Raw genomic sequence first — 26,600 nt, forward strand, 5'->3', positions numbered from 1 at the left:
TTCAGTTGGCTTGCTGGTTGTGTTTATGGTTGTGGAGACTAAGGTTTGAGTGGTTCATTCATCTCTTAGACTAATTGGGTGTGCATCTATCTCAGATTTTTTCCACTCTTCTTTACTCTGGATGAGGAGAGGTCAAAGGCTGCACATTACACGGCCGCTCACGAGTCTTTAAACTCTACTTGCTACCCACCAGCCTCCTTAGCGTTTGCAGCAGCTAATTTTCTAGAAACAAATCACCAAGACTTCCTTTTGAGACACCTCTCAGTAAACACACACCTCCAACCTTTCAGTGGGCCATCAAGTGTGTTAACCCTTTGTACCACCTGGAAACATCCCTTAGCCTAAATTCTACACATCCATGTGTTTAGATTATTCTACTCTATAGACAATAAATAAAGACTGTTCCACTGAAAACCCAGAACTTACAAACAATGCAAAGATTGTATGTCTTTCCAGAGGAAAGTTGCATCGTGTCATGCATTGGACAAGTCTTGAACCCTAGGACCAAAGTAACCTCCATCACCGTGTAGCCAGTGTTTCTTCTTTTGCTCTCCACTGAAATGTTAATCCAAAGGGGCTTGAAAAGTTTCCGAAAATTAAAGAAAAAGATCATGGAGCTTTCCCTTGAACTCTTTCTACGAAATAGAGCTCTCAGATTTTAACATTAGTGCTCTGGAAACAGGAGTTGTTGGGTTACGAAAAAGATAAACAGAAAATGCTGATGGTTTGAACTGTCTCCCACCCAGAGGTGGCTCAAACAAAAGACTTGGTCATGTACATTTGAAAAATCAGCCACTGAAAATCCAATGAAGCACAGTTCGACTTTCACACGCATAAGATTTCCATGGGTCAAAGTTGACAGCAACTGGCTTGGTTTAGCTTTGACTTTGGAAACTAACTACGGCAAACTGTAAGTAGTTGGATCTAGTACTTTTTAGACCTGTCTTCATGTGCTTAAGTGAACAACTACTAACTCTTCTGGCAGGTCAGGAGCAGGAATTGTCGAATAGACATCAGAATCAGGGGAAAGGTTTATTAAAATACCAATTCTTGATTCGCACCACCAGAATTTCTGAATCAGAAGAACAGGGACAGATTCTTAAAAAATGGTACTTCTTACAAATTCCAGATGATGTTGCAAGTTGCAGGGATTCACACTTTGAGACTCACAGCTCTAGAGAGAGAAATTCTTCTCATTCTTTGATATTTGGCTTAATCTTTGCAAACCCACTTACTTATTCTGGAAGCGTCTTGTTGCCTCTTGTGAAAATTGTATCTTCCTGGTTTCATCTTTGTTCCTATTCTGACCCATTTCTTTTGATCCTTTGGGTGATGCAAACAGATGAAGAAAGCATCTCCCAAGCCATAGGGCCCTTGGTTTGTACCACTTTGATTCCACAGTTGTTGGGGCTGTTGGTTATTCACTCTCAATAGAGATTGTTGCTAAATCATCTTCTAATGCCCAAATCTAATGCAAGAAGTATGGGGTAGATAAAGCTGAACTTGCTAAAAGCTGGTTCTTGAGAAAGGTCTGGTGGGGGACCTGCCAGCTCAGTAACATTTAGCTGAACTGTGGATGATGCTTTGTGTCCCACTGAGCAGCGAAACAAAGCAAGGGTCTCTTACCAACAGTAATGACCCTTCATTATGTGCCCAGTGTGTTTTCAGCTACTAATTCCCCATCTCTCAGCCATAGCTTAGAACTAGATGGTACCCTGATACCCTTACCAGCATCTCTAACAGGGACTGCCTTTAAGGTCCTGGATGGAATGAGAGAAAATTATGTAACAAAACTCAAAAGTATAAAAAAATACCAGACTTACTGGTCAGATAGCGATTGATGGAAACCTAGACACGATGGCCTTTAGGCACTTTTTAGGTCTGGAAGTGCATTCACCCCTCTAGCTCAATTTTCTGTCAAACAATAATAAGCCTATAGTGGGCACAATAACATTAGAGAGACAGGCACACCTGAGAACAGTGAGACATTTGAGATGAAAAGGGCAGCATTGTCCAAGGCCATCGTGTCTGGGTTTCCATCAGAAGGTTTAGGAAAGAAGGAACAGAACAGAAAGCACAAGAGAGGAAGTGGGATCACCCTGTTTCATTGAGGGGATTGCAACCAATGAGTTGAAACAAAATGTGTATGAATTGTTGAATGGAAAACTGATGATATGCTTTGTAAACCTTCACTCAATTCACAATTAAAAAAGACATAAAATCCTGTATTGTATTGAGCAGCAAATCTGCGGCATACAGCACAACCTCTTTAAAGTATTGAAGAACAAAGATGTCACTTTAAGAACTAAGGTGTGCCTGAGTCAAGTCATGGTATTTCAATTGCTTCATCTACATGAGAAAGCTAGACAGTGAATGAGGAAGACAAAGAATGAATGCCTTTGAATTGTGACGTTGGCAAAAATGATTCCACATGACACAGATCACTAGAAGAACAAATAGATGTGTCTTGATAAGTACAGTCAGAGCACTCCTTAGAAGGGTGGAAGGTAAGACTGTGTCTTATGTCCTTCAGGAGAGAGGCTGTCTGCTCTCCTCAAACTTTAAAGCCCTGGAAACACAAAGGGGCAGTTGTACATGGTGCAATGGGGTCACTTTGAGTCAGAACTGACTTCCCAGAAAGTTTGGGCAATGGATTGGGAGAGACTTGTCCTTGGAGGACATGATGCTTGGGAAAGCGGAGGGTCAGCAACAAAGAGGAAAATCTCACTGAGCTGGAGTGACACACGTGGAGGCAACAATGGGCTAAAGTATAGTAATCATGCAGAAAACACAGAACTGGGCACTCTGTTAGGGTGGCTATGAATGGAACCCATCTAAAGGCACCTAACAACAACATATAGGTATATTATATTTTGCACATTGACTCGCATCCAGTCATCATGAAAACGTGACATTTTAATTCTAACAGTTAATTTTTAAAAATCCTGCTTCAGTGCTTTTGCCCAAGGTAGTCTTTGATGCTAGAAAATGTAGGCATTTAGACAGGTCCATAAATAAGGTGATTGTCCAGGCCAGGACAAACTGTCAGTACTTGGTGATTAACTGAAATTTTGGGTACGTGACTTGTGAATGGCCACCTGAGGTGTCAGTAGTTCTCTCTATCCAGAGAAAAGAATAGTGATAAAAATAGAAGAGGGTTGAAAACAATGAGGTCAATCAATGGATTAATGCACCATGGGAATATCTGCATTCAATACCCTGAAGCCAGAAGAACTGGGTAGAGAGAACTAGTGACACCTTAGATGGCCATTCACAAGTCACCTCTTACCAGAGTAGAATCCAGAGCAATGTTATGTCAATTGACTGAGTCTGCATTAGGCAGGGTTGACTACAGAAACAAAATCTAAGGACACTCATATAGATATAAGAAAGAGCTTTATATAATGATGTAATTGTACATAAAGAAAACACCCCAGCCCAGTCCAACTCAAGTCCATAAGTCCAATTCTAGTCCATAAATCCCTCTTCAGACTCATGAAGCCACATGCAATGATCCAGGAAGATCACAGGCCAGTGGGGGCAAGTCTTTTTGGTGGATGCATCTTTAGGGCTCACACAGGCCTCCGGGTAGCTCCAGCAGTTCTTTGTATGAATGGATACCAGGAAGGTGAAGGCAGAGACGGGGACCGGGTGGTATTCCCCTAACCCTCCTCATGAGGAGGTCATGCCCACAAGGAGGCACCATCAGGATGTGATCTGATTGACAGCCTAGATTTCACCCGACACAAAAAGTTGACACAAAATTCTGTGACTACCAGAGTTCCTCAAGACTATGGTTCCTCAGACCCAGCAACTCATTCTGGCAGGCTGTTTTTATGTTTAAGAAGTTTTCATAAGGATCAACATATAACCCCCTCCCAGGGAGATGAACAATGGAAAAGTGGGTGAAGGGCGACCAAGGATGATGTAAGATATGAAAATAATAATCTATAACTTATCAAGGGTTCATGAGGGAGGGCAAAGGAGGGAGAGGGGAAATGAGGAGCTGATAACAAGGGCTCAAGTAGAATGAAAATACTTTGAAAATGATGATGGCTGCATACGTGCAAAAGTGCTTGACACAATAGATGAATGTATGGATTGTGATAAGAGATGTAAGAGCCCACAATAAAAGTATTTAATAATAATTTTTTAAAAATCAAACCAATCTGACAAGAAACATTAAAGGAAGTTCTTTGGACAGAAAACTAATAGCAGCAGATGATAACCACCTAAAATTAACAACCGTGATAACACCACCAAAAAGTCAACTCAGATAGAGAAGAATCCAAATTAAAACAGACCTTAAGATTCAAATATATCAATTTGTAATGTAGACAAATACCAACTAAGAAAATGTAAAATAGATATACATCTATATACCTACAGAACTTCCAAATTGAGAGGAGGAGCTATCACGTGGGGGAGGGAGAAGGCAATCTGCAAAAGGGGGTTGGTTGATGGTAAACAAATGATGGTTGCAGAAGACGACCTGGAGAGAGTGCTAGAATTACAGGCAACAGAGGTAAATACTGTTACATACACAACCATGCAGTACCAGTGATCTATGAGTAGATGCATGGATATACATACAGACTGAATACAGGATATTTATATGTGTGTATTTAACTTTGCTGCAAATATGGCCATAAATGTGGTGGCATATACAGGGGCAACTTTATGAAAACTTCTTAAACATAAAAACAGCCTGCCAGAATGACTTGCTGGGTCTGAGGAGCCATAGTCTTGAGGAACTCTGGTAGTCACAGAATTTTGTGTCAACTTTTTGTGTCGGGTGGAATCTAGGCTGTCAATCAGATCACACCCTGGGGCCTCAGTGGTTAAGCACTCAGCTCTTAACTGAAAGGTCGGCCATTTGACCTCACCTGTTGCTCTGCAGGAGAAAGCTGTGCTTTCAAAAAGATGGGCATCCTTGGAGACCCTCTTCCCCCCCCCCCCAGGCAGCTCTATTCTGTCTTGCATGGTCATTGAGTCAGCCTCAAATCCATAGCAGTAGGTACCCTTCAAAACCATCTTCTCCGGTAGATGCCGCCTTTATCTCCCCACCGTGAGGAACCCAAATCTAGATATGCTTAAAGACCTTGGCTAGGTCACAGGTTACACATGAAGCAGAGATTTAGAACCAAGTGTCTCTGCCCAAACGGTCCATATCATCCTCCTCAATTGCCCACTAGCCTCTAGAGCAGGAGTCAGCCTACTACGGCTCATGAGCCATCTGACTCTTTCCATACGTTCAGGTGGCTCTGTAGTAAAATTGAAAATGAAAAATAAAATGATCATGATTTCATTTGTAAAAATTTTGAAGGATATTATTCAGATAACAGTGGCTCCACTTCTTTGTAAAAATATATTTATGGCTCTGAAAATGATTTTTAAATTGTGGCAAGGGACATATTTGGCTCTTCCATCTCAAAAGTTTGTGAACCCCTAATTTAGAATAATGAAACCAGACTCCTCCTGAAAGGAGCCATGGCGGTAGAACAATTTGAAAGCCTAGGTGCTCACTGACAGTTTGACAGTTCGAGCCCATCTCACAGCTCTCTGGGAGAAAGGCAGAGTTAAAGATCACAGTCTTGGGAAGCCCACAGAGCCGTGTCTCTGGGTCACATGCAGTTGCAAGGAGTCAGTATCATTACATTTTAGTTCATTAGATGCATAGTGGTTTGGGAGGATGCTCATTTCCCATATCCCTGTCCTGGCTTAGAAAAATCTTCCTTTGAAATATTGCCTTCTTCACTCAGGATGAATCAATGGAGATGAGCAGTCGGCTTGTCTCTAGCACCTAGGTCCTAGCCCCAACAGCACCTGAAGTGTACAAGCCCCATAGTTCTTCTCCTTCCAGAAGTCAAAATAATACAAGTTTCACCCCAGTGGCACAGTCTGCTAAGTTCAAGGTCAGTGGTTCAAACTCCCCAGCTGCTGTGGGAGCAGAAGAGGCTGTCTGCTTGGAAACCCTAACAAACAGATCTATCAATTCTGTCTTATGGGTTCCCAGGGAATCAGAATCTACTCAATGACATTGTGTGGTTTGGGTTTTCCCCATCCACTGTCAGTGTGATCAGTAATAGAAATTGTTAGTTTGCTGGGTGGTTTACCTTGATTCTTGCTTTGCACCCCTGAAAGAATGCACGCAGCAGAAGCACTTCTGTAAATCCAAGTAACTTTTATGAAGAAAAGGAAAGTTTCCAGTATGACAGTCTCCAAAAGTACATGCTATTTCTAAAAAATGTACCAGGCCCCTGGCGGGGGTGGGGGGATGGGGGGTGTGGTCGGGGGAGGGTAGGCGTGGTAGCTCTCAACTGAAGATGGCATGAATCCTTTCAGCGACACACGCAAGAATCAAGGTAAACCACCCAGAAAACTAACAATTTCTATCAGAAATTCTGATTTTTCTCAGTAATACTGATTTCTCAGGAAAATACTTGTCTCAAGCTTTCTATTTTCCCTCAGTAGTTCTAATTTCATGAAGAGAACGGTAGTCTTAATTTTCTTAGGATGTATTCACAAAAAGAAGTTCCATTCTTAATAGCAGCTTCTGGGGGGATCTATGGAACCAGCTAAATTCAAAGCAGAGAGAGCAGTGCAGAAAGTTATGCTGATTGTTTTCTGGGATTCCAAACTAGTAATCTTGATAGAGTTTCTTGAAGGACAAGGGGTAACTTTGGGGGCTAGTTAGGAAGAAGTTTGTGCAGTTTTATTTTGTTTTAAACTGCATTGGTGAGAAAAAGGCCAGAAAAGGTTCCAGATTTTTGTCCCTCCACTCCCCCAGGACAGTCAAAGAACCTACTTATTCAAAGTAACCAAAAGAGTCCTAGGAGAATTTAGTTGGGAAACACTATCCAATCTCCCAATAGTCCTGATGTTGTCTCTTCAGTCATCTTCGTTTGTTCCTCAAATTCAAAGAACAATGAGAAGGACCATGAGTCGATTCGCATGAGGATATCACTGTTTTGGTTCAACCTTGCTTGTTTATTTGTTTGCTATTGATGAACCACCTTCATGAACTCCAACAAGAGTTCCGGAAAGACCGTGTCAGCAGCCCGCCATGGGCCCCAGACTGCTGTGAACATAGTTTGTTTGAGATCAATAAACCAGCCCCATAGTAGCAGTGTTTCTTTATCCCCCTGCTTACTTTTTATTCTACCGAACCTCTAGCTGACTATATAATAATACCTTTTCAGGAGCCTCAATTATCTTATGGCCTTTTTATTAGCCTAATGTCAGGATTAATTGTAATTTTCTGAATACTTCCTTATGTTCAGTGTAAGGGTGAAGGTTGTTTGGTGGGGTGGGTGTGGAAGATAACCACCCTTGACTTAGGAATTCACCATTATCAGCAAATTGAATAGCTAGGACACCCAACTGAGAACTAGCATTACCAAGTGCTTTTATTTAATTCAGACTTTATCAGAGAGTGAGGACGCAGGACGCGATGGTTTTTAACCTTAATTTATCTTGATATTTATGTGCCTTCATAGTGACCCCTTAGGACAGGGTAGAACCGCCCTGTGGGTTCCCCAAACTGAAACTCTTTATGGGAGGGAACAGAAAGCCAGTCTTTCTCAGAGTGGTTGGTGGTTTGGAACTGCTGACCTTGAGGATAGCAGCTTCCCCCCCCCCAGATAGATAGATAGATAGATAGATAAGGGAACTGAGGCACAGAGGAACAGAGGGTTAAGTAATTTACCTAGGGTCATGTGATTAATAATTAGTTTTTAAATCCCAACTTTAGCATTTGTATCTACTCCAATAAAGAGTTATAGTCTCAGCTATCAAAAGATAGACTGTCTGGGGTCTTAAAAACTTGAAGGTAAACAAGCAGCCATGTAGCTCAGAAGCAACAAAGCCCACATGGAAGAAGCACAGCAGTCTGTGTGATCACAAGGTGCCGAAGAGATCAGTTATCAGGCATCAAAGAAAGAAAAATCATATCATTGTGTGCTCACCTCCATGATACGAACGCTGAAGACAAATGGGTGCATAAGCAAATGCGGCAAAGAAAGCAGACGGTGCCTGGCTATCAAAAGATATAGCGTCTGGGATCTTAAAGGCTTGAAGGTAAACAAGTGGCCATCTAGCTCAGAAGCAACAATGCCCACAGTGCAGAAGCACACCAACCTGTTCGATCACAAAGTGTCAAAGGGATCAGGTATAAGGCATCATCAGAAGAAAAAATTTTACCATAGTGAATGAGTGGGGGGCAGTGTGGAGTGGAGACCCAAAGCCCATTTGTTGGCCACTGGAGATCCCCTGGCAGAGGGGTCACAGGGAGGAGACAAGCCAGTTAGGGTGTGATGTAGCAACAACAAAAAATACAACGTTCCTCCAGTTCCTAAATGCTTCCTCCCCCCCCCCCCCCCCCGATCCCCACTATCATGATCTGAATTCTCCCTTGCAAGTCTGGCTAGACCAGAGGATGTACACTGGTGCAGATAGGAACTGGAAACAGGGAATCCAGGGCGGATGATCCCTGCATGACCAGTGGTGTGAGTGGCGATACTGGGAGCATAGGTGGGTTGGAAAGGGGGAACAGATGACAAGGATCTACATGTGACCTCCTCCCTGGGGGATGGACAACAGAAAAGTGGGTGAAGGGAGACATTGGTCAGGGAAAGATATGACAAAATAATAATTTATAAATTATCAAGGGATCATGAGGGAGGGGGGAGCGGGGAAGGAGGGGAAAATGAGGAACTGATGCCAGGGGCTTAAGTGTAGAGCAAATGTTTTGAAAATGATAAGGGTAATGAATGTACAGATGTGTTTTGCACAATTGATGTATGTCTCGATTGTGATAAGAGTTGTATGAGCCCCTAATAAAATGGTTAAAAAAAAGAGTTACAGTTTCAGAACACAGGGGAAGTTCTACCCTGTGCTCAGGGTAGTTATGGGAATTGACTCTATAGCAGTGAGGTTTCTAAGTTTGATGCTAACTTTTATACTAATCTATACATCATATATATATATATTCCTTAAAATGTTTATAATTGAATATGGTGAACTTTGTCTCATGTACTTTGACCAGGTTACCCGAATCGATCTGCTCCTGGGGTAGGACATGATTCCTTGAGGAAGACCCTCAATGACAGGGGCTGACACAGCAGCTGCAGCATGGGCTCAGCACAATTACAAAGATGGTGCTGGATGAGGCAGTAGTTCATTGAACACAGAGGCACTCTTCATGCGAACTGATTGATTGGACAATGATTGGACAGCACCTAACACCAACCTACGCTATGTGTGAGGGGGGTGATTAATATAAAATCCTGTCAGATACAGAATGAAGTCAAACTCTAGCTCGGAGAAAATGGGAGACAAAATTGAAGAAACAATGAAGAAAATATAAAGAGTAAAATGTCACTGGAGAACACAATTTTCTTTCTCCCAACTGGAAGTAAAATGCCTAAAACTTAGGTCACTATTAATACATTCTAACAACTGTGAGGATGTCTCAACCATACCCACAATTGTGAAGAAGGTGCAGGAGCGGGCAGGGTTTCATTCTGTTAAACAGGATCGCCAAGTCAGCCTCAATATGGCAACTAACAATCACCATCAATGCAGGCGAGCTGTACACATTCACATACACATGTGCACGTGCACACACACTCACACACACAATGTCAACATTAAAGTCAGGAAGTGTGCCGTGAAAAGAGTCCATCCTATGAAGCAAGAAAGCACAAGTCAAGCCCGCAGTGAGGGCAAACTCATTCAGAGCTGCCATGGGATACTGGCTCCCGTTCCTTTAGGGACTGGAGAGCTGCCCGAGTCCCTTTCTCGGTGTTCTCTGAGGGAGTCAGCGCCTTCAGACCTCAAATGCCTGTTTTGTTCTTCCTCCATGCAGGGCCCAGGGTGGCCATCTTTGTGGATCCACCAAGTGTGAGGGCTGCTCTCTCTCTCTCTCTCTCTCTCTCTCTCTCTCTCTCTCTCTCTCTCTCTCTCTCTCTCTCTCTCTCTCTCTCACACACACACACACACACACACACACACACACACCACATGCAGGGGCTCTGGATGCTCACCTGTGCCAAGTGAAGCGGATCCTCAGCCAATGTGGTTGGCACCTGGGGCCAGCTCCCTGTGACTTTGTAATTGATCATGTCTGATTCTCAGTTAATTGATGTTGCTAGAATTATCCATCTGCCAGATGTTTCTAAAATAGTTTTTATGAGTACCTGAGATTCCTGAGGAAAACAAGAATTTAGAGAGAAAGGCATACTTTTTCCCCTTATATATATTTTTTATTTAATTGCTGTATGAGGGACTCCTGATTGCTCCTCAATGTCCATTCTCCCTGATTTTGTTTTGTTTCTTAGAAATAGAACCCCCAGTGTTAGCTAGCCACTCAAACATCCAACATGATGAGTACGTCCCCCAGCCTACTTGCAGCTAGGTGTGGCTGCATGGTGAGTTTCCGGTTACAGGGTGTTATAAAAGTGGCACATGCAATTTTGAAACGTGCTCTTGATGTGGAGAACAGATGGACACAATGATGGAGCTCCTGCTGCTGCTGTGAACTCTGAAAGGAAGCCCCAAACTGAGGGATGAGTGCAATGAGAGGAAAGAGGCGAGGTCTCCGATGGCCATAAAATTACATTTCCAACCCCTTACGAGCAGCCAGCTGGTAATCTTGTGTTAGACACCTTATGACAGTTTTGACGACAGAGCTTAGGAATCAGTCAGCTTAGGAACCAGAGCATCGACCTTTCAGTCTCTAAACTTCGCAAAGCAACTAGGCCAGGTTCTCTCAGGAGTATGTCATACTCTATGAGCCAAGCAGTCTTTGAACTAATTTATTCCAATAGACATAGCAACAGGCAAGACTTAACAGCAGGAGCAAGGGAGCGAGTAAGAGTTCTCCTTTGCAGTGGTCAGAAGCTCTCTCCTCTGGACTCTTGGCTGGATAGTTATACTATTTTGGTGGGGAGTGTGTGTAGGCAAAGGTGTGGTTGTGCGTGTCCAGTCCAATAATTTGGTGCAACCTCAAGTCTGATAGTTTTGGTCCCTGGCCAGTTGTTCACTTCTTTATTCTTGGTGACCTCTTGTCATCCTTTTTATTGTCCCCGGTGACTCAATTTTGTCTGCTCTATTCCGATCTGTAAGGATTACAGTCAAGAAAGTCCTGTGGGCAGTTCTACTCTGTCACAACATGGGCTTACTCTAAGTCTAAACTCACTTGACGGTGCCTAAAAATGATGACACATCTTTTATAATTCCACTATTTTAGGCATCTGTCATTTAGAGCAGAACCTTCTTTTAACTGACCCAAGTGTCCTCGCTACATGCTAAGTAAGAAGCAATGATTTAGGATGTTTAAGATAAGCCGTCTTCCATTTGGGGCACCTGCAAACGTAGCTGATGTGGAAACACCTGTGCTATCGGCTGGCTATGAGTCAGAATTAACTTGATGGCCGTGGGTAACTGGTCTGCTTAAAAGATGTCTGGCAAGCCAAGTATACATCGATGCCACTGCTAGAAAAGATGGATGGCATGTACACACCACATTTGTATTCCTCCTTTGTGATCTTCCTCCACTGGTGTGCTTTCTCTTGAGTCACATGATAAAGGTTTGGTGTTTTTTTTTTAGCATTTACATAGCAATTTATTGATCAAGAATTTCAGGACAATGTAATACAATACTTTCCTTGATTCGTGCTGAGAAATGTGGGGGACCAACCTTCCCACAAACAAATGGGTCTGAGGGGACAGTTGTACAACTGAGGGGGTCTTCATATGTGTCTAATGGTCACCTGATTCCTTTCCAACCTCCCCTAGGGGGCCTTCGCAGGCATGGGAGGGACAACCCCCTGTCCCTTGTCCCTGATCTAGCTACCGAACAGAGGGGATCTTCACGTTGGTGGGTTGGAGACATGTTCCACTCACATTCTCATAAGTAAAAATCATTCCAGACAAGATAAAACATGCCAGGACTCACCTGAGTGATTGCTTCAGGAACCAGGTTGGAGCAGAGAGAGAAGTTAATGTATTCTTACAAGCTTATGTAATCTTGGGCAAGCGGGCCACAGTAAGCACGGATATAACAGGAAAGGGTTGCACAAGAGGCATACACATGACCCCAAGGGGAGGAGCTAGGGTTAGACACGCAATAGGCAGGGGAGAGAAGCATACATGTGGCAGGAAGGCGCATATTTAACAAGATGGGCGGGCTCTAGAGTCAAGATGGCAGCCTATCCTTGGTCTTTGAGCTCGCTTGACCTTAGTTGTCTTTGAACTCTTCTCCAGGAGTAGGCCCTACTTAGGGTAGGATAGACAATGGGGTCTGATGGCAGATAACCTTTATGGAGACAGCCTTCAAATAGTTGACCTTCAAGAGTATAGTGAGCGACCAAGTGTTTGCAAACAATACCTTAAGTCTGGGATTATTATGGGAGGAAATGGAAGGTAATGACTTTTACTTAGGAACATGTGAGCGGAACACGTCTCCGGCCCAGGAATGTGAAGGTTCTCTCTATTAGGTAGCTAGGTAGATGGTACACCTGGCAGCCCACACTAGGTCCTGGCCCAGCCCATCACCCAGGTGGGCTTAATTCAGTCAATGGGGTCAATCAATACCTTCAACCACGCCTCCCTGCCGGAGGTTTGACATACCCTGGCGGCGGGAAGGTTCAGGCCACGCTGCACGCTCTCTGGTCTCAGTTCACATGTGTGGGTGTGCTGTTTCATGAGGTGGCTCGTGTCCAGTTGTGAACTTCCACACAGCTACCGCGCAGTGTGGCACGATTCTCTGAAATAGCCTGTACTCTTTCGAAACTTGTAAAACCTGAAACTTCTCCCGTCCTTCATAAAAACTCATTCTTTCTCTTGCAAAGCCAAGAACAGAGGTATTACCTACTGGAAAATCCTCACACCACCACGGGAACCCTGACCTCTCAGACTCCTTAACATATAAATGTAGAGAGTTTTTCTGAATACACTCTCTTCCTGGTTCTGTTTCCCACAGAAAAATTCCCCTTTACGTGCAAAAATACAGATTTGAATGCTATGTAAGCAATCAGGACAAGTACCGTGAAGAATTGGCCCTTCAGAGGAAATAGAGGGGGGAAATTGAGGGCAGCATGAGGCTCTGTCTGCTTTGGGGGACAAACCAGGGGCCCCCAAACAACTCTGCACAGTGTCCAACCCAAGAGCCAGCTGGAGTTGGGTCTCTCATAAGGACACTGATGTCAGTTTGAAGGGGGAAACCGCTGATCAACCAGACCTGGTAGACATATTCAAGTTCATCTTCTCTGCTAAATACAAATATCATATGAAATCAGAGCAAATGCAAGGCGTAACTAAAGCAACAACAACAAAAATGAGTATGGCATATGCTTTTAAGATCAATTGTTTGAGGGTAGGACCAATTGTTTCAAATGAAAAAGAGAACCTCCTACAAAACACAGAAAGCACGGAGGTGGTGAAAGGCAGCATGAGATACCACAAAACTTTGGATGGCACCGTCAGTGGGTTCTGGGTGGCACAGCAGGGTTCTCTGTTCCTGTCCACAATGGTTGTCTTGGAAAATGGCCACCGCAGTCCAGCCCTGTCCTCTGGGTCCGTATGAGTTGGCATGGTTTTGCTTTGGGTCTTCATGCCAGTGGGCGTGGTTTTATTCTTTGAGTGCCACAATTGATTAAGCACTTGACATCGAGCTGAAAGGTGGGCAATTCAAACCCTCCCGGAGGCGTCTTGGAAGACAGGCCTAGTGATCTGCTTCTGACAGGCCCCGCCTTGAAGCCCTCAAGGAGGAGCGCGACTTCACACACAGGAGTCCCTTGACCACAACCCCCTTCAACTAACAGCACCGCAATGACTATGAAGGAGAAGCCAGGTGGCAATTGAAGAACTCGGAGATTCCTTCCCGTCTCAGGGGGAAGGACAGAAAGTTCCAAAGACTCGAGCACTTTTTGGACTGCACACTACGTTGTACATTTTTTAAATGGAAAGTCAATATTCTGTGAATTTATTTGACAGCTTTTAAACTTCAAACAGTTTCTTGTGGCCATCCCATGGAGCTACCTGTTCCAACAGCATTTCAGAGTAGACAAATGGGCCTATTTGGGGAACAAAATGTTCCATCAAATATTTTTCCATAAAACAGCTAACGTTGGAAACTGTGCTCTGATAGGAGGGCATTTGAAAAAATGACAAATATGCTTATAGAAAGTCTTCTTGAAAGATTTTTTAAAAATCATTAATCTCATTCAAATTCAATGAAGGCATTCAGGACATAATAATTCTTATCTATATATGGTTTTGATATTTGTTGAGTAAGTCATTAAAACAGAGTGATTATTTATTTATTGAATTTGCACAGTTCCTGTTTTCATAGCACTTTGTCAAATGCTTGTTCAAGTTATGTATTTTAGGGTCAATTGTTTGATGATAGGACCAATTATTTTGAATGAAAAAGAGAACCTCCTACAAGACACAGAAAACACGATGGTAAAAATCACCATCAGATAACATAAAATGGAAACACGCTTTTCTTCAGACATTTTCTATAACTCTGTTGACAATTTTTTTATTTCTTTTTTTTAAACATTTTATTAGGGGCTCATACAACTCTTATCACAATCCATACATATACATACATCAATTGTATAAAGCACATCTGTACATTCTTTGCCCTAATCATTTTCTCTTTTTTTCTCCTCTTTTCTTTTTCTACACTTTATTAGGGGCTCATAAAACTCTTATCACAATCCATACATATACATACATACATGCATCAATTGTATAAAGCACATCCACACATTCCCTGCCCCAATCATTCTCAAAGCATTTGCTCTCCACTCAAGCCCTTTGCATCAGGTCCTCTTTTTTTTTTTTTTGCCCTCCCTCGCCTATTCCCCCTCCCTCATGTGCCGTTGGTAATTTATACATTGTTATTTTGTCATATCCTGCCCTATCCAGAGTCTCCCTCCCCCCCCCCCTTTTCTGCTGTCCATCTCCCAGGGAGGAGGTCACATGTGGATCCTCTGTTGACAATTTTAATGTTTTATTAAATTATACAATTATAAAGCTACAGAAAACCCAAGAGACACATTTTGATACAAAATACCGACACCGGGGTTGGGAGGAAGAGCACTGTGTTGCTGGAACCCTCTGCCTCCTTGTGTAGAATTGACCGGGGGTGGGTGGGCCAGGAAGGGTTTTTTAAGATTCAATCACTTCCCAGCTTGGGAACTGTGCATCTACTGAGGGCTAGTTGCTTAAAGTACGAATACCTTTAACAAGAGTCATGTTTCGTAGAAAATTATGAACCACGTGCCCTCATAGTTACAGTATCAAGCCCCTGACACATTCAAATCTTAGACGTAGCAGTTTACAGTAACTTGGAGATGAAGCAAATATACACACTATGCAGAATAATGTTGGCAATATCAGGGAGAACATACAGGTATTTATAAGCAGGGTTTGCGTTTGACATGTTTCTGTGTGTAGTCTGTTCTAAATTCTATTAAGCCAGCCTTCTTCTCTCTTTTAATTATCTTTCCCTAAGTGCACTTTTCAATTTTCAAAGTCTCTTCATTTTTTCCAGTACTCAGCCATCTTCCCATTTCTGAACTCCGTAAGAAGAGATACTCACCTGTAATGCTCAGCAGGTTTTTAATCCATTGTACTGAGCATCAGTGGTGGTCCCTATGGGTAAAGTACTGAAAGCAGCAAAGTATGTGAGAACTGAGATTACATCAGTGGTGGGTGGAATAGCACATACATGCTCAAGGACCGCATGCAGGCAAAAAAGTCAAACCAGACTCAAAGATCTCTTCGACAGCAGAGTCCTTGGTAGTGTTAAGGGCGGGTGTTTCTACAGTCGGGGTGGAAAACTATCCGGTGCTTATCCTGGATGAGTCAGTCAGGATCAGTTGGAAATTTTCTTTTCCAAGTCCCCCGGAGGGATTGAGTCATCAGCATATGGAAAGCCAGGGAACAACTGAGCAAGGTAAGTAAAAGGTTGGGAATCCAAATATCTTGGAACAGTATGACGGGAAATGAGAAGCCTTGGCTGGGCCTTGTTCAAGGAAAAGGCACTGATCCCAATTGAGGAGGACTAAGGGTTCAAAAAGATCACTTGTCTCCATCAATGATGACGTCATGCTCCCATGCTGTTGTCGCCACAGCAGGTGGAGGCATCTCCGTAGAGGAACTTTGGTTAGTCTCGGGGGTGGGCTGGAATCCAGGCTGGGGTCCCGAGGTAGGAGATGGGGCAGAGCCAGAGATGCAGATGACATGATTCGACTTTCCTTCTGACTGAACGATTACGGTGGTATTGTTGGTGAGTATGCCAAAGTGGACAAAATATAAGACCAGAGCTACCAGGGTGGTGGCCAGTAGACAGGCCAACAGACACACCAGAAAGGTTTTCCAGAGTGACACCGGCTTTGCTGTAACCTGCCAAGATGTTAAAAAGTGAACATTTGAACATATTACGCAGTAGTGACATAGGGGACTTCTTTTGATTCGACTAAGACTAACCTTTTACATTACATCAAAACGCTGTTTCATTTGGGACACAGAATTCTATGGGGCCCTTTCTCTTCCTCTCCCTCTTCCTTTCTTTCTCTGACACACAAAAAGACACTTCCAAACATACCTTACCCACAGCCAATGAGGACAAATAACCCTTTTGTGGTTACCATGCTTATTAACGTCCAACATATTTCATCTCAAATAACAAAAACGTTGCCTTAAGAAGATATTGCATGACTTATCTCAGACACTATTTGTCTGCAGTTCATTGTATGGTGGTGCTTCGTGTGCTGCTTTGATGCTGGAAGCGATGCCACCAGTATTTCAAATATCAGTAGGGTCGCCCATGGTGGACAGGTTTCCAGAGTAGACAGATGGGGAAGATGAACCTAGAGGTCTGTGTACTTCTTTAAACCTGATCGGCGAAAACCTTAGAAGCAAGGATGGCAAGACTTTCACTCATGTGATTTGGACTTGTTATCAGGAGAGGCCAGTCCTTGGTAAAGGGCATCACACTCAGCAGAGTTGAAGGTCAGTGAAAAAGAGGAAGGCCCTCAATAGATGGATGGCTTAGGGACCGCACGGAGGGGCTCTGCCATGGCCCTGCCTGGGAGGAGGTCATAGGACTCTGACCTGATACCATGGCACCTAACCCCAGCAGCAATAAATATTTCGGGATAAATTAAATGATCTAATGGCCCCTAATGAGTGAAGTAGAAAAGTATTACCAATAGATTGGAAATCCATCCAGCCGATGATCTTTGGGAGCTAGAAAATTACAGGCCTTTTCCTTTGTTTTCCCTCCTCATTGTTTCCCTGTTACTTGCACTTTCCCACATTAGATATTGGAATTTTACAATTAAATTTATCTAACTAATAGCAGCAATAAGGGGAACTTAATCAGGCTCAGGGAAAAAATGTATTGCAAAAAGTTAGCTCTGGCAGGAAACAGATGTCCGAGGTGCTGCCAGTATATTGTAGCCTGGAGGTGTGGAAGATGTGTAGGAGAGAGGAAGACACACAGGGAGGAAGGGGTGAGAAGATGGGAGACCTGGAGAACGAATATTGGAGTCAAGAAGTCCTGTCTTATTGCAATAGTTTTCCAAAAGACTTCTGAAGACGCCCGGCTTCCCAGGGCTCCCCTCCGCACTTACCCACTGTGGCTGCAGAGTCGCGGGGTGCCATCTGCAAGCACAGAGTGAGCCTTCCTTTGTACCATATGGGTTTATGGGTAACTGCAGAGGAAGAGGAAAGAGAGTAAGCAGGTTATTTTAACTTCAGAATGTTAAGGAAAACAAATGTTCATTTTATGCAGGAACAAAAGAGTATCCAGTAAATAAAAACGTGACTCCAACTGTAGTGCGGGAGAATCCGAAACCTGGAAATGAGCTTCATGACATAAGTTACTAATATAGTTTTCACAATACATGGCCAAAGGAAGAAAATCCAATTATCATCTCAGTAGATTTCCAAGGCTAATTTTTAAATGTTCGGCATTTGTTTCTGCCCCACTCTCCTGAAAAAAATAATTTCTAAATGTAATAAAGAATTTTCATGTCAAAAAGTGACCAACATCATACTCAGTGCTGACATCAGGAACATATATCAAAGTTGAAAGTACAGCATATCTCCTACCACCATGAGAAGTAGTATTTTTCTACATGTTCTTATCTGTACATAATAGTAATGGAAATGTGGAGACAAAACTATTGTTCTTGTCTTTTTGTTTGATTTGGTTTTTTCGAAGGTGATATAACTATATACTGAGAGAAACCTAAATAATAGCCAATATAATCGAACAAAATTAATTACTTATTAAATGTGCTATTTATAAAATATATATATATAAATATATGGCATCAATTGTATATCTCAGTATGTGCTGGTCTCAGTAGCAACAAAGCATACAAAATTCTGAGAAGTAAACTGAGCAATAACTATCTGGGATTTGTCTGAAGGAAACCATGAAATTGTGGAGGAATAAAAAGATTAATTGAAAAAAATGACCTCTTAAGAGATGAGCCAGTCAGGATGCACTGATGAAACACACAACTTTCCTCTAGTTCTTTAATGCTTCCTCCCCCCACTATCACGACCCCAATTCTACCTTACAAATCCGGCTAGACCAGAGCATGTACACAGGTAGAGATAAGAGTTCTCAACACAGGGAATCTAGGACAGATAAACCCCTCAGGACCAACGATGAGGGTGGCAATACCAGGAGGGAGAGGGGAAGGTGAGGGGAGAAAGGGGGAACAGATCATAATGGTATACATATATTCTCCTCCCCAGGGGACCGACAACAGAAAAGTGGGGGAAGGGAGACAGCAGTCAGTGTAGGACATGAAAAAAATGTATAAATTGTCAAGGGTTCATGAGAAAGGGAGAAAATGAGCAGATCCCAAGGGCTCAAGCAGAAAGAAAAGGTATTCAACACGATGATGGAGACATGGACAAATGTATGGATTGTGATTAGAGCTGTGAGAGCCCCCAACAAAATGATTTACATAAAAATGAAAATTAAAAATGACCTTTGGATAGTTTCCACCATTGGGTTGGCAGTTCAAACGCACCAACCTCTCCAAGAAAGAAAGAGGAGGCCGTCAGCTCCTGTATAAACGATGCACAGCCTGAAAAACCCTGCATGGCCTGCAGTCAACAAATTTGGTTATGGAAAGTTTCAAGAGTACCAGCCGAAAATTCAGTTACCCATAGGTGGTGACTCTTCATGAATTACAGATACTGTCAGCTATGCAAAGTTCTATGTGTGAAATCTAGTCGTTCCTTATTTACCGGTGGTTTAAAAGAAAGTATAATAAAAGCTTAAATAAAAGCCACTTTTATTTAAATTGAAAACACACAAAGAAGAAGCAAGTAGGACCAAAATATGAACAGTGGTCTTCCCTGAGCAGTGTAAAAATAAAAACAAAAGCTCTCTGGCACTGAGTTCATGGTGACTCACGACACCCTGTGGGTTTCTCAGACTGTAACCAGGAGTACACAGCACAGTAGAAAGTGGAACTGCTGGTGGTTTTAAACTGCCGACTCCGCGATTGCGGCCCAACTCTTAAGTACTACACCACCAGTGCTCCTTAATGGTGTCCTAGGCGAGCTTAAAATCCATTTTGTTGTACTTTTCCGCATTTTATACATGTTCTACTGTAAGCATGTGATACTTAGGGAACAATTTTCAAAACAGAACAGAAAGTAACTTCTGAATATTTCTACATTCCATTTGGGGGACAGAAAAGAGACTGTATAAGTTGCCTGTCAGATTACTAAAATGTGGATGCTATTTTTTTGCTTTTCTTCACAATATCAAAAGTAGGTTTCATAGCTTTTTGAAAACACAATTGAATTAGTGGACGAAAGTGCATAAAGGATATAGACTCAATGGCAGAAAGTTGGTTTTTTTAGACATGAATCCATAAATCATATGTAATATGTGTAGAAAAGAGAAGGAAGTCAGAGTACGTATAGTCATTGCCAGGAAGTCACTGACGCTTGACAGCAACCTTAGGGCCCAGTAGAGAACTTGCTTCCCCGCAGTGTTCCCGAGATCGCAAGCTTCGTGGCAGCAAGTCAGCAGATGTTTCCCACAGAGTGGATGGGGATTCGACCGGCTGACCTTTCAGTTACTAGTGACCTCTATCCACTAGTGCTTCTAGTAAATGTATTCATACCTGGGAGTAAAACAGTCACATTTTTCAGCTTGATTGGAAACAGGGGGCATCACATAATTGAGTTCATTGTGGTCTAGGCAGGAATTCCCTGAACAGGTCACAGATAGAATCTTAAAGTTGCAAATAATCTGAGCATCAAAGTAAAGCTCTTTGCTTTTGTTTGTTTTGATTTTTGGGGGGTCTGATTTGTCTCTGCCTTCTCTTCCGTGCCTTCCAGTGAACTATAAAGTGTATTTTCTTTTGTCCAGAACATATGTATTAGTTAACTTTTTTGAAATAAACAGAAGATATTATGAGAGAAACCTGGACATCAAACTCTGATTCTACCATTGCCTTGTTTATCGAATGGAAGAACTTGCTTCAATAATGAATGACACAGCCTCTCTAATTCTGTTCTTGTAGTTCTAAGAGCATGACTTGTAATGTAGCGTCGTAAGCATACCCCTCCTCCCCCCATACACACGCACACACTGTGAGGCATCTCCTACCAATTACAACCTTGAATATATGCTGACTACAATGACAGGGACTCAGATCGTCCATGAAAAAAATAAGGAGGAAAAAGGAAGGAACATGTTGTCAGGACCAAAAATAAGTAGGCTTCCGGATAATATTATTCATTTCTGCTTTACACATAACATTTTAAATTATCTACTAAAATTTTATCTACTGATATGCCTTGAATATAAAGTTTCTCATATGGACATCAAAATTCAGGCAAGATATCTGTGATCCAATTTCCAAATGATGGGAAAACACTATATAATAAATAAATGCCTCGGTATTTACAATTACTAATCATAGCATGCTGTATTTCATTCATCTTGTGCTTACAAACCTCGGGAATAAAAACAAGCTAACTCTCTTGAGAGATGGAGTACTGAAAATAGGAACATTAGACAGAGAAATAATGAAAAGGTATTTATGATACTCACCATCTCAGCCCCACTTTGTTCAATATCTCCCGCCTTCTGCTGTGGTTTTCCGTTCATCCTGAGGTTCCCGTCTTACAGCTGCAACCAAAATATGTCTATGTTAACTTTTGTGAGACGTTGGAAATACTAGGTTTATGGTAAGTTCATAATTCTGTACTTAGTCAGTATGGGTTAGGTGAACTGAAAGTTACTTTCTTTCAGGAACTTTCCCCAAATTCAAGCAGAGAGTACACACCGATAAAAATAGCTGCTTGCTTCAAAAAGCAGAGCACAGAAAATACTCTAGTCTGTAAGGAGGATTAGCTGCTTCTGGGCAGATATAGATGCTCACTCTTCTTATGTCTGCCTTCTTATTTGAAATCACTAAAATTTGATTTCTCACAGGTTAGGAATTTAGTGTTTGCTTCTAAAGAAACCCACGATGGGCCACTCCTTACTTGTGAATATTACACAGTTGTACAGTTAAGTATAAGGAGGGATTATAGTGCTGACTCATTTCAAAGATGGGCAATGATATACTAATCTTGTGATGACTGGATCATGATAAATTTAGGTGAACGGTGATTAAAATCCACTACCCGATTGAAGTCTCTGCTCTACGGAGATGGGAAAGGGTAAAGCAAACAAAACCAGAGAGTAATTAACTGGTTTTAGCTATAATTAAAGATAAAAATAGGAGATACCGCCCTTTCAATCACTCCTGGTTTCACAAATGAAGGATTACCCACGGTACATCTTGCCTGCATCTTATGACATTCTTTTTTTAAAAATCTAAAATGATTGGGGACTTATACAACTCTTTTCACAATCCATACATATATCCATGGTGTCAAGCACATTTGTACATTTGTTGTCATCATCATTCTTGAAACATTTGCTTTCTGCTTGAGCCCTTGGTATCAACGCCTCATTTTTCCACTCCATTCCCCACCCTCCCACCCTCTCTCACGAACCCTTGATAATTTATAAATTATTACTATTTTTTCATGTCTTACCCTTAGGACATTCTATCTTGCCTTCAGTCATCTAATGCTTTTTGTTAAGATCACCGGTTCTGAGGAATCCTGAGCTTTCAGGCCAGCAGGAGAAAACACAGAATGTCTTTCAAAACTTTTCAGCTTCTTACAGGGCAATGCGGGCATGATTCATCATGCAAGGTGGAGGCGGTGTTTGACACCAGTCTGGAGTTGTTGCTCTGTCAGTGCCATGTGACAATGAATAGAAAACAATGCAACACAGAATAAGCAACTTCAACGAGCTGTCTTCCTCCGGTCCCTGTAGGCCATCAACTTTTGGACACGGTTTTTGTACAGCGCGTTGAAGTGAATCCAAGGTTTTGTGACATGTACTTCCAAAATATTAACAGACTCACCCATAGCCTAGCTCAAGAACAGACATGCCTTCTTGTGAGTAATAAATATATTCATGAGAAAAAATGTCTGTAACTCAATTTCAAGCCTGGGGGCCTATTAAACAAATGAATGATGTTACCCTTGCAGACTTTGGTAGATTATGGTTACTATTTTAGTTTATGGCCATTACAAATTCGTCCTGATCATTCAATGTTGCTCTCATTTTATCTGAATGCGTTACTTGGTCCTATCGGATAACACTTCAACATGATCTGACATGTTAACAAAAGTAGTCAGACTTCTCTCGTTTTAAAAAAAAGGCAGTCTACTATATTACAGATGAGCAACTTCCCAAAAGCAGTACAGAAAGGGCAAAGTTGTTTTCAATGTGTTGAAAGAAGCAGGTACTAACAGAGTAAAATGATATACTTGGGGAAAATTCAAGTACAGTCATACAGAATGCAATGGAAAGGATAATATGATAAATACAATTAGGTTAAAATCCAGCACCTTATCATTTGATCTCCCTTTTGACCTATTTTAAAGTTGCTCTGGTTTTTAATATTTTCTGTTTTCTTTCCAACTAAGGAATTTTCCTATTTCATTTTGTGATTGTTGTTACCTTTTTTTTGAGTCTTTGCTTTAAATATTTGTATGTTTTTCAGTATATGAAATCCAGGATGGATCAATCTCTAAAAACAATAGCTGGATAGGGAACTGGGGAGCTGCTAATAAGGAGTACAGGAAAAAAGAAAATATTCCCAAATTGATTGTGATATGATTGTACAACCCTTTTTGATATGATATAACTATTGAATTGTATGGTATTTGGATTATGTCCCAATAAAATGGGGGGTGAGATTCCAGTTAAGGTAAATTAAGATGATTTTTAGTCAAATAAACATTGAGAAAGTTTATCACCAATAGACACTCAGCAAAAGAGTTGCGAAATGTATTACCTTTGGCAGAAGGTGTGGGAAAAATACCTTTCACAGTGTTTGAGGATTCCAATAAATGGTGAATAGGAAGAGAAAGAAAGAAAGAAACATTGACTCCATCGGGCTAACGTGTTATTTATTTGCAGATAACTGTTGTTAGGTACCAGGGAGTCACTCACCTGGTGACTCCTCACCTCCTGAATAGCAGGAAAATAAAGGAATTAAAAAGCCACTGCCTGGTCCTGCCACTCTCCCAGTGGCTGAGCCTGGATTGTTTCAGGCAGTCTGTGGGAGCCTCTGATTGCGGCCGCTCTGTCCTTCCACCTCACTGAGAGTCTTCCTCGTTTTCCTTACCCTCTTTTTACCCAGCATGCTGTCCTTCTGCAGCCACAGTTCCTCCGGATAACAGATCCAAAGTGAATGAGGGGGGATCTTTCCATCCCTCTTCTAAGGTGCATTTTGGCTGTACTTGAATGACAGATTTGCTCATTCTTCTGGCAATTGATGATATATTAAAAATTATTTGACAACACCATAATAGAAAATGGCATCAATTCCTCTTTGGTTATCCTTATTCATTGACAAGTTTTTGCATGCAGATGAGAGTCCCCTACGTGCAGGCTTTTGGGGACGTGCGTTCTTGCCCTGATCTCTGTAGCCATTGCTCCACCCGCCGAATATTACTAGCCAGATCCCCTAAACCAAAATTCTCCATCATCCAAACCCCTGAAGAGCCCATTGAATTTCTCCACGCGCCGCTCCCGCCGTCCTATCACGCCTCTCTGCCCACTGTGCCATCCGGTCACCCGCCCGATAGTTCTCCCTTGTCTTCGTCAATCGCCTCCCCATCCGACAGTTCTCCCCTTTCCTCACCGATCGCCAGCCATACCCGTTCCCATAACCCTCCTGTTGCTCTTTGTCCGTTAAGGGAGGTTGCGGGAGCAGAAGGACTCATCCGAGTCCATGTCCCTTTTTCATTGCAGGACTTGGCACAACTAGAGGCCCGCCTGGGCTCTTTTTCGGCAGACCCCTCTAGGTTTATTAAAGAATTTACTTACATTACTCAAACATATGATTTAACCTGGCATGACATCCAAGTGATCCTTGCTTCCACACTTACTGCCGAGGAGCGAGCCCGGGTCTCTGATGCAGGTCACCAACAGGCAGACAAAGACCACGCCATTGACCCCCACGTTCCCTTAGGGGCACATGCCATTCCTACAGAAGACCCCCATTGGAACTATCAGCCCGGCCAGGGCTCTGATCTTCCCCACAGGAACCTAATGCTTCGATACCTTCTTAGAGGTTTAGAAACAGTTTCCTGCAAAGTTGTCAACTATGACAAATTAAGGGAAGTTACCCAAAAAGCAGATGAAAACCCTGCTCTCTTTCTTAACCGCCTCCAGGAGGCACTCACAAAATATACTCGTCTAGACCCAGGGTCTAGAAGCGGGGCTTCTATTTTAGCCTCCCACTTCATTTCTCAATCAGCCCCTGACATTAGAAAAAAGCTAAAAAGGGCTGAGGAGGGCCCTGAAACCCCTATACAGGATCTGGTAAAAATGGCATTTAAAGTCTTCAACGCCCGGCAAGAGACGGCTGAGGCCACTCCCCAGGCGAGAGTCCAACAGATGATTAGCCTCCATTCCCAAGCCCTGGTAGCAGCCCTAAGGCCGGCAGGTAATCCCGTCCCTCGCCGCGCTCCCCAGGGGAGCCAGCGCTTACCACCAGGAGCCTGCTTCAAATGTGGTCGCAATGGCCACTGGGCAAAAGCTTTCCCCAACCCCAAGCCTCCTACCAAACCTTGCCCGCTGTGCAAACAGCTAGGCCACTGGAAGCTGGACTGCCCGACCCTGGCTCTGCCCCCGGCCCCGCAAAGCCGAGGCGCCGAGATCCAGGAAGCTCCAGACACAGGGGTTCATGGACTGAAGAGGCCCTGGCTCCTGACTCCTTGACTCCGGTAACCCTTGCCGAGCCCAGGGTCATGCTCCAGGTAGCGGGTGAGTCCATCTCTTTCTTAGTGGACACGGGGGCTACCTATTCTGTGATCCCCTCTCATTCGGGCCCTACTTTTCCTTCCCAGATTTCTGTGGTGGGAATTGATGGGTCTCCCTCAGCCCCTAGACAAACCCACCCGTTGTTTTGCATGTTTAATGAAACCCCATTTTCACATTCTTTCCTAGTTATCTCCTCTTGTCCGGCCCCGTTACTAGGCAGAGATATATTAGCTAAATTAAACGCTACTATTTCCTTCTTTAACCCCTTAACTTCCTCCTCTAATCTCCTAATGGTTATGCTCAGCAGACAAGATCATATTCCACAGCCCCCTGCTATTTCCCATTTGCCCCAAGTATCGCCAGAGGTGTGGGACATAAGCACCCCCTCTGTTGCATCCCATCATACCCCGGTACTAATTAAACTAAAAAATCCTGAAGTTTACCCCAACCGACCGCAGTTCCCCATTTCCAAGGCACACCGATGAGGCCTCAAGCCCATAATAGATAGGTTATTAAAGTAAGGCTTGCTCACGCCGGTAAATTCTCCTTGTAACACCCCTATCCTTCCTGTAAAAAAGCCAAATGGACAATACCGTCTTGTGCAAGACCTCCGCCTGGTCAACGCTGCCGTGGTCCCCATCACCCCGGTAGTCCCCAATCCTTATACTCTCCTATCTCACATCCCTGCAGGCGCTACTCATTTTACCGTCCTAGACCTTAAAGATGCTTTTTTTACTATCCCTATACACCCAGACTCCCAGTTCTTGTTTGCATTCACATGGCATGATCCCGATACCGATTTATCCCAACAACTATCCTGGTTAGTTCTTCCACAGGGGTACTGGGACTCTCCCCATCTCTTTGGACAAGCCCTAGCTAAAGACTTGGTACAATGCCCCCTGTCTCCATCGGTTTTATTACAATATGTAGATGATTTGTTAATATGTTCCCCCTCTGAAACAGGTAGTATATCTGCCGCCACCATTCTGCTTAATGTCCTAAATTCCAAAAGTTATAAGGTTTCTCCTTCCAAAGCTCAAATAGCGCTCACTGAAGTTATATATCTTGGCCTGTCCATCACCCCCACCCACCAAGCAATCATATGACAGAATTAAGGGCATACAAGCTCTCCTGCTCCCCGATCTGCAGCAGAAATTTCCTCCTTTTTAGGATTAGCAGGATTCTTTAGACAATG

General features: G+C 42.9%; 1 protein-coding gene across 1 annotated transcript; it reads right to left on the reverse strand.

Annotated features, from left to right (window-relative positions):
* Positions 1 to 14,638: 14,638 nt before the first annotated feature.
* DYNAP (dynactin associated protein) lies at positions 14,639 to 21,431 on the reverse strand. Its single transcript, XM_075532871.1, has 4 exons — positions 21,354 to 21,431; positions 21,119 to 21,196; positions 17,655 to 17,735; positions 14,639 to 16,422 (listed from the first exon to the last, which is right to left on the reverse strand). Exons 2-4 carry the CDS (start codon positions 21,173 to 21,175, stop codon positions 16,099 to 16,101), a joined length of 462 nt encoding a protein of 153 aa, XP_075388986.1. The 5' UTR covers positions 21,176 to 21,196; positions 21,354 to 21,431; the 3' UTR covers positions 14,639 to 16,098.
* Between the last annotated feature and the right edge of the window lie 5,169 nt (positions 21,432 to 26,600).

Source organism: Tenrec ecaudatus, chromosome 15, assembly GCF_050624435.1.
Source record: "Tenrec ecaudatus isolate mTenEca1 chromosome 15, mTenEca1.hap1, whole genome shotgun sequence".
NCBI lineage: Eukaryota > Metazoa > Chordata > Mammalia > Afrosoricida > Tenrecidae > Tenrec > Tenrec ecaudatus.

Bases quoted from the DNA above. Each gene is read 5' to 3' on its own strand.
- DYNAP (XM_075532871.1), bottom strand. From the start codon at position 21,175: ATGAACGGAAAACCACAGCAGAAGGCGGGAGATATTGAACAAAGTGGG. The intron at 17,736-21,118 runs GTGAGTATCATA...CTTCCTCTGCAG, and splicing joins AACAAAGTGGGGCTGAGATG to TTACCCATAAACCCATATGG. The intron at 16,423-17,654 runs GTAAGTGCGGAG...ACATCTTGGCAG, and splicing joins CGACTCTGCAGCCACAGTGG to GTTACAGCAAAGCCGGTGTC.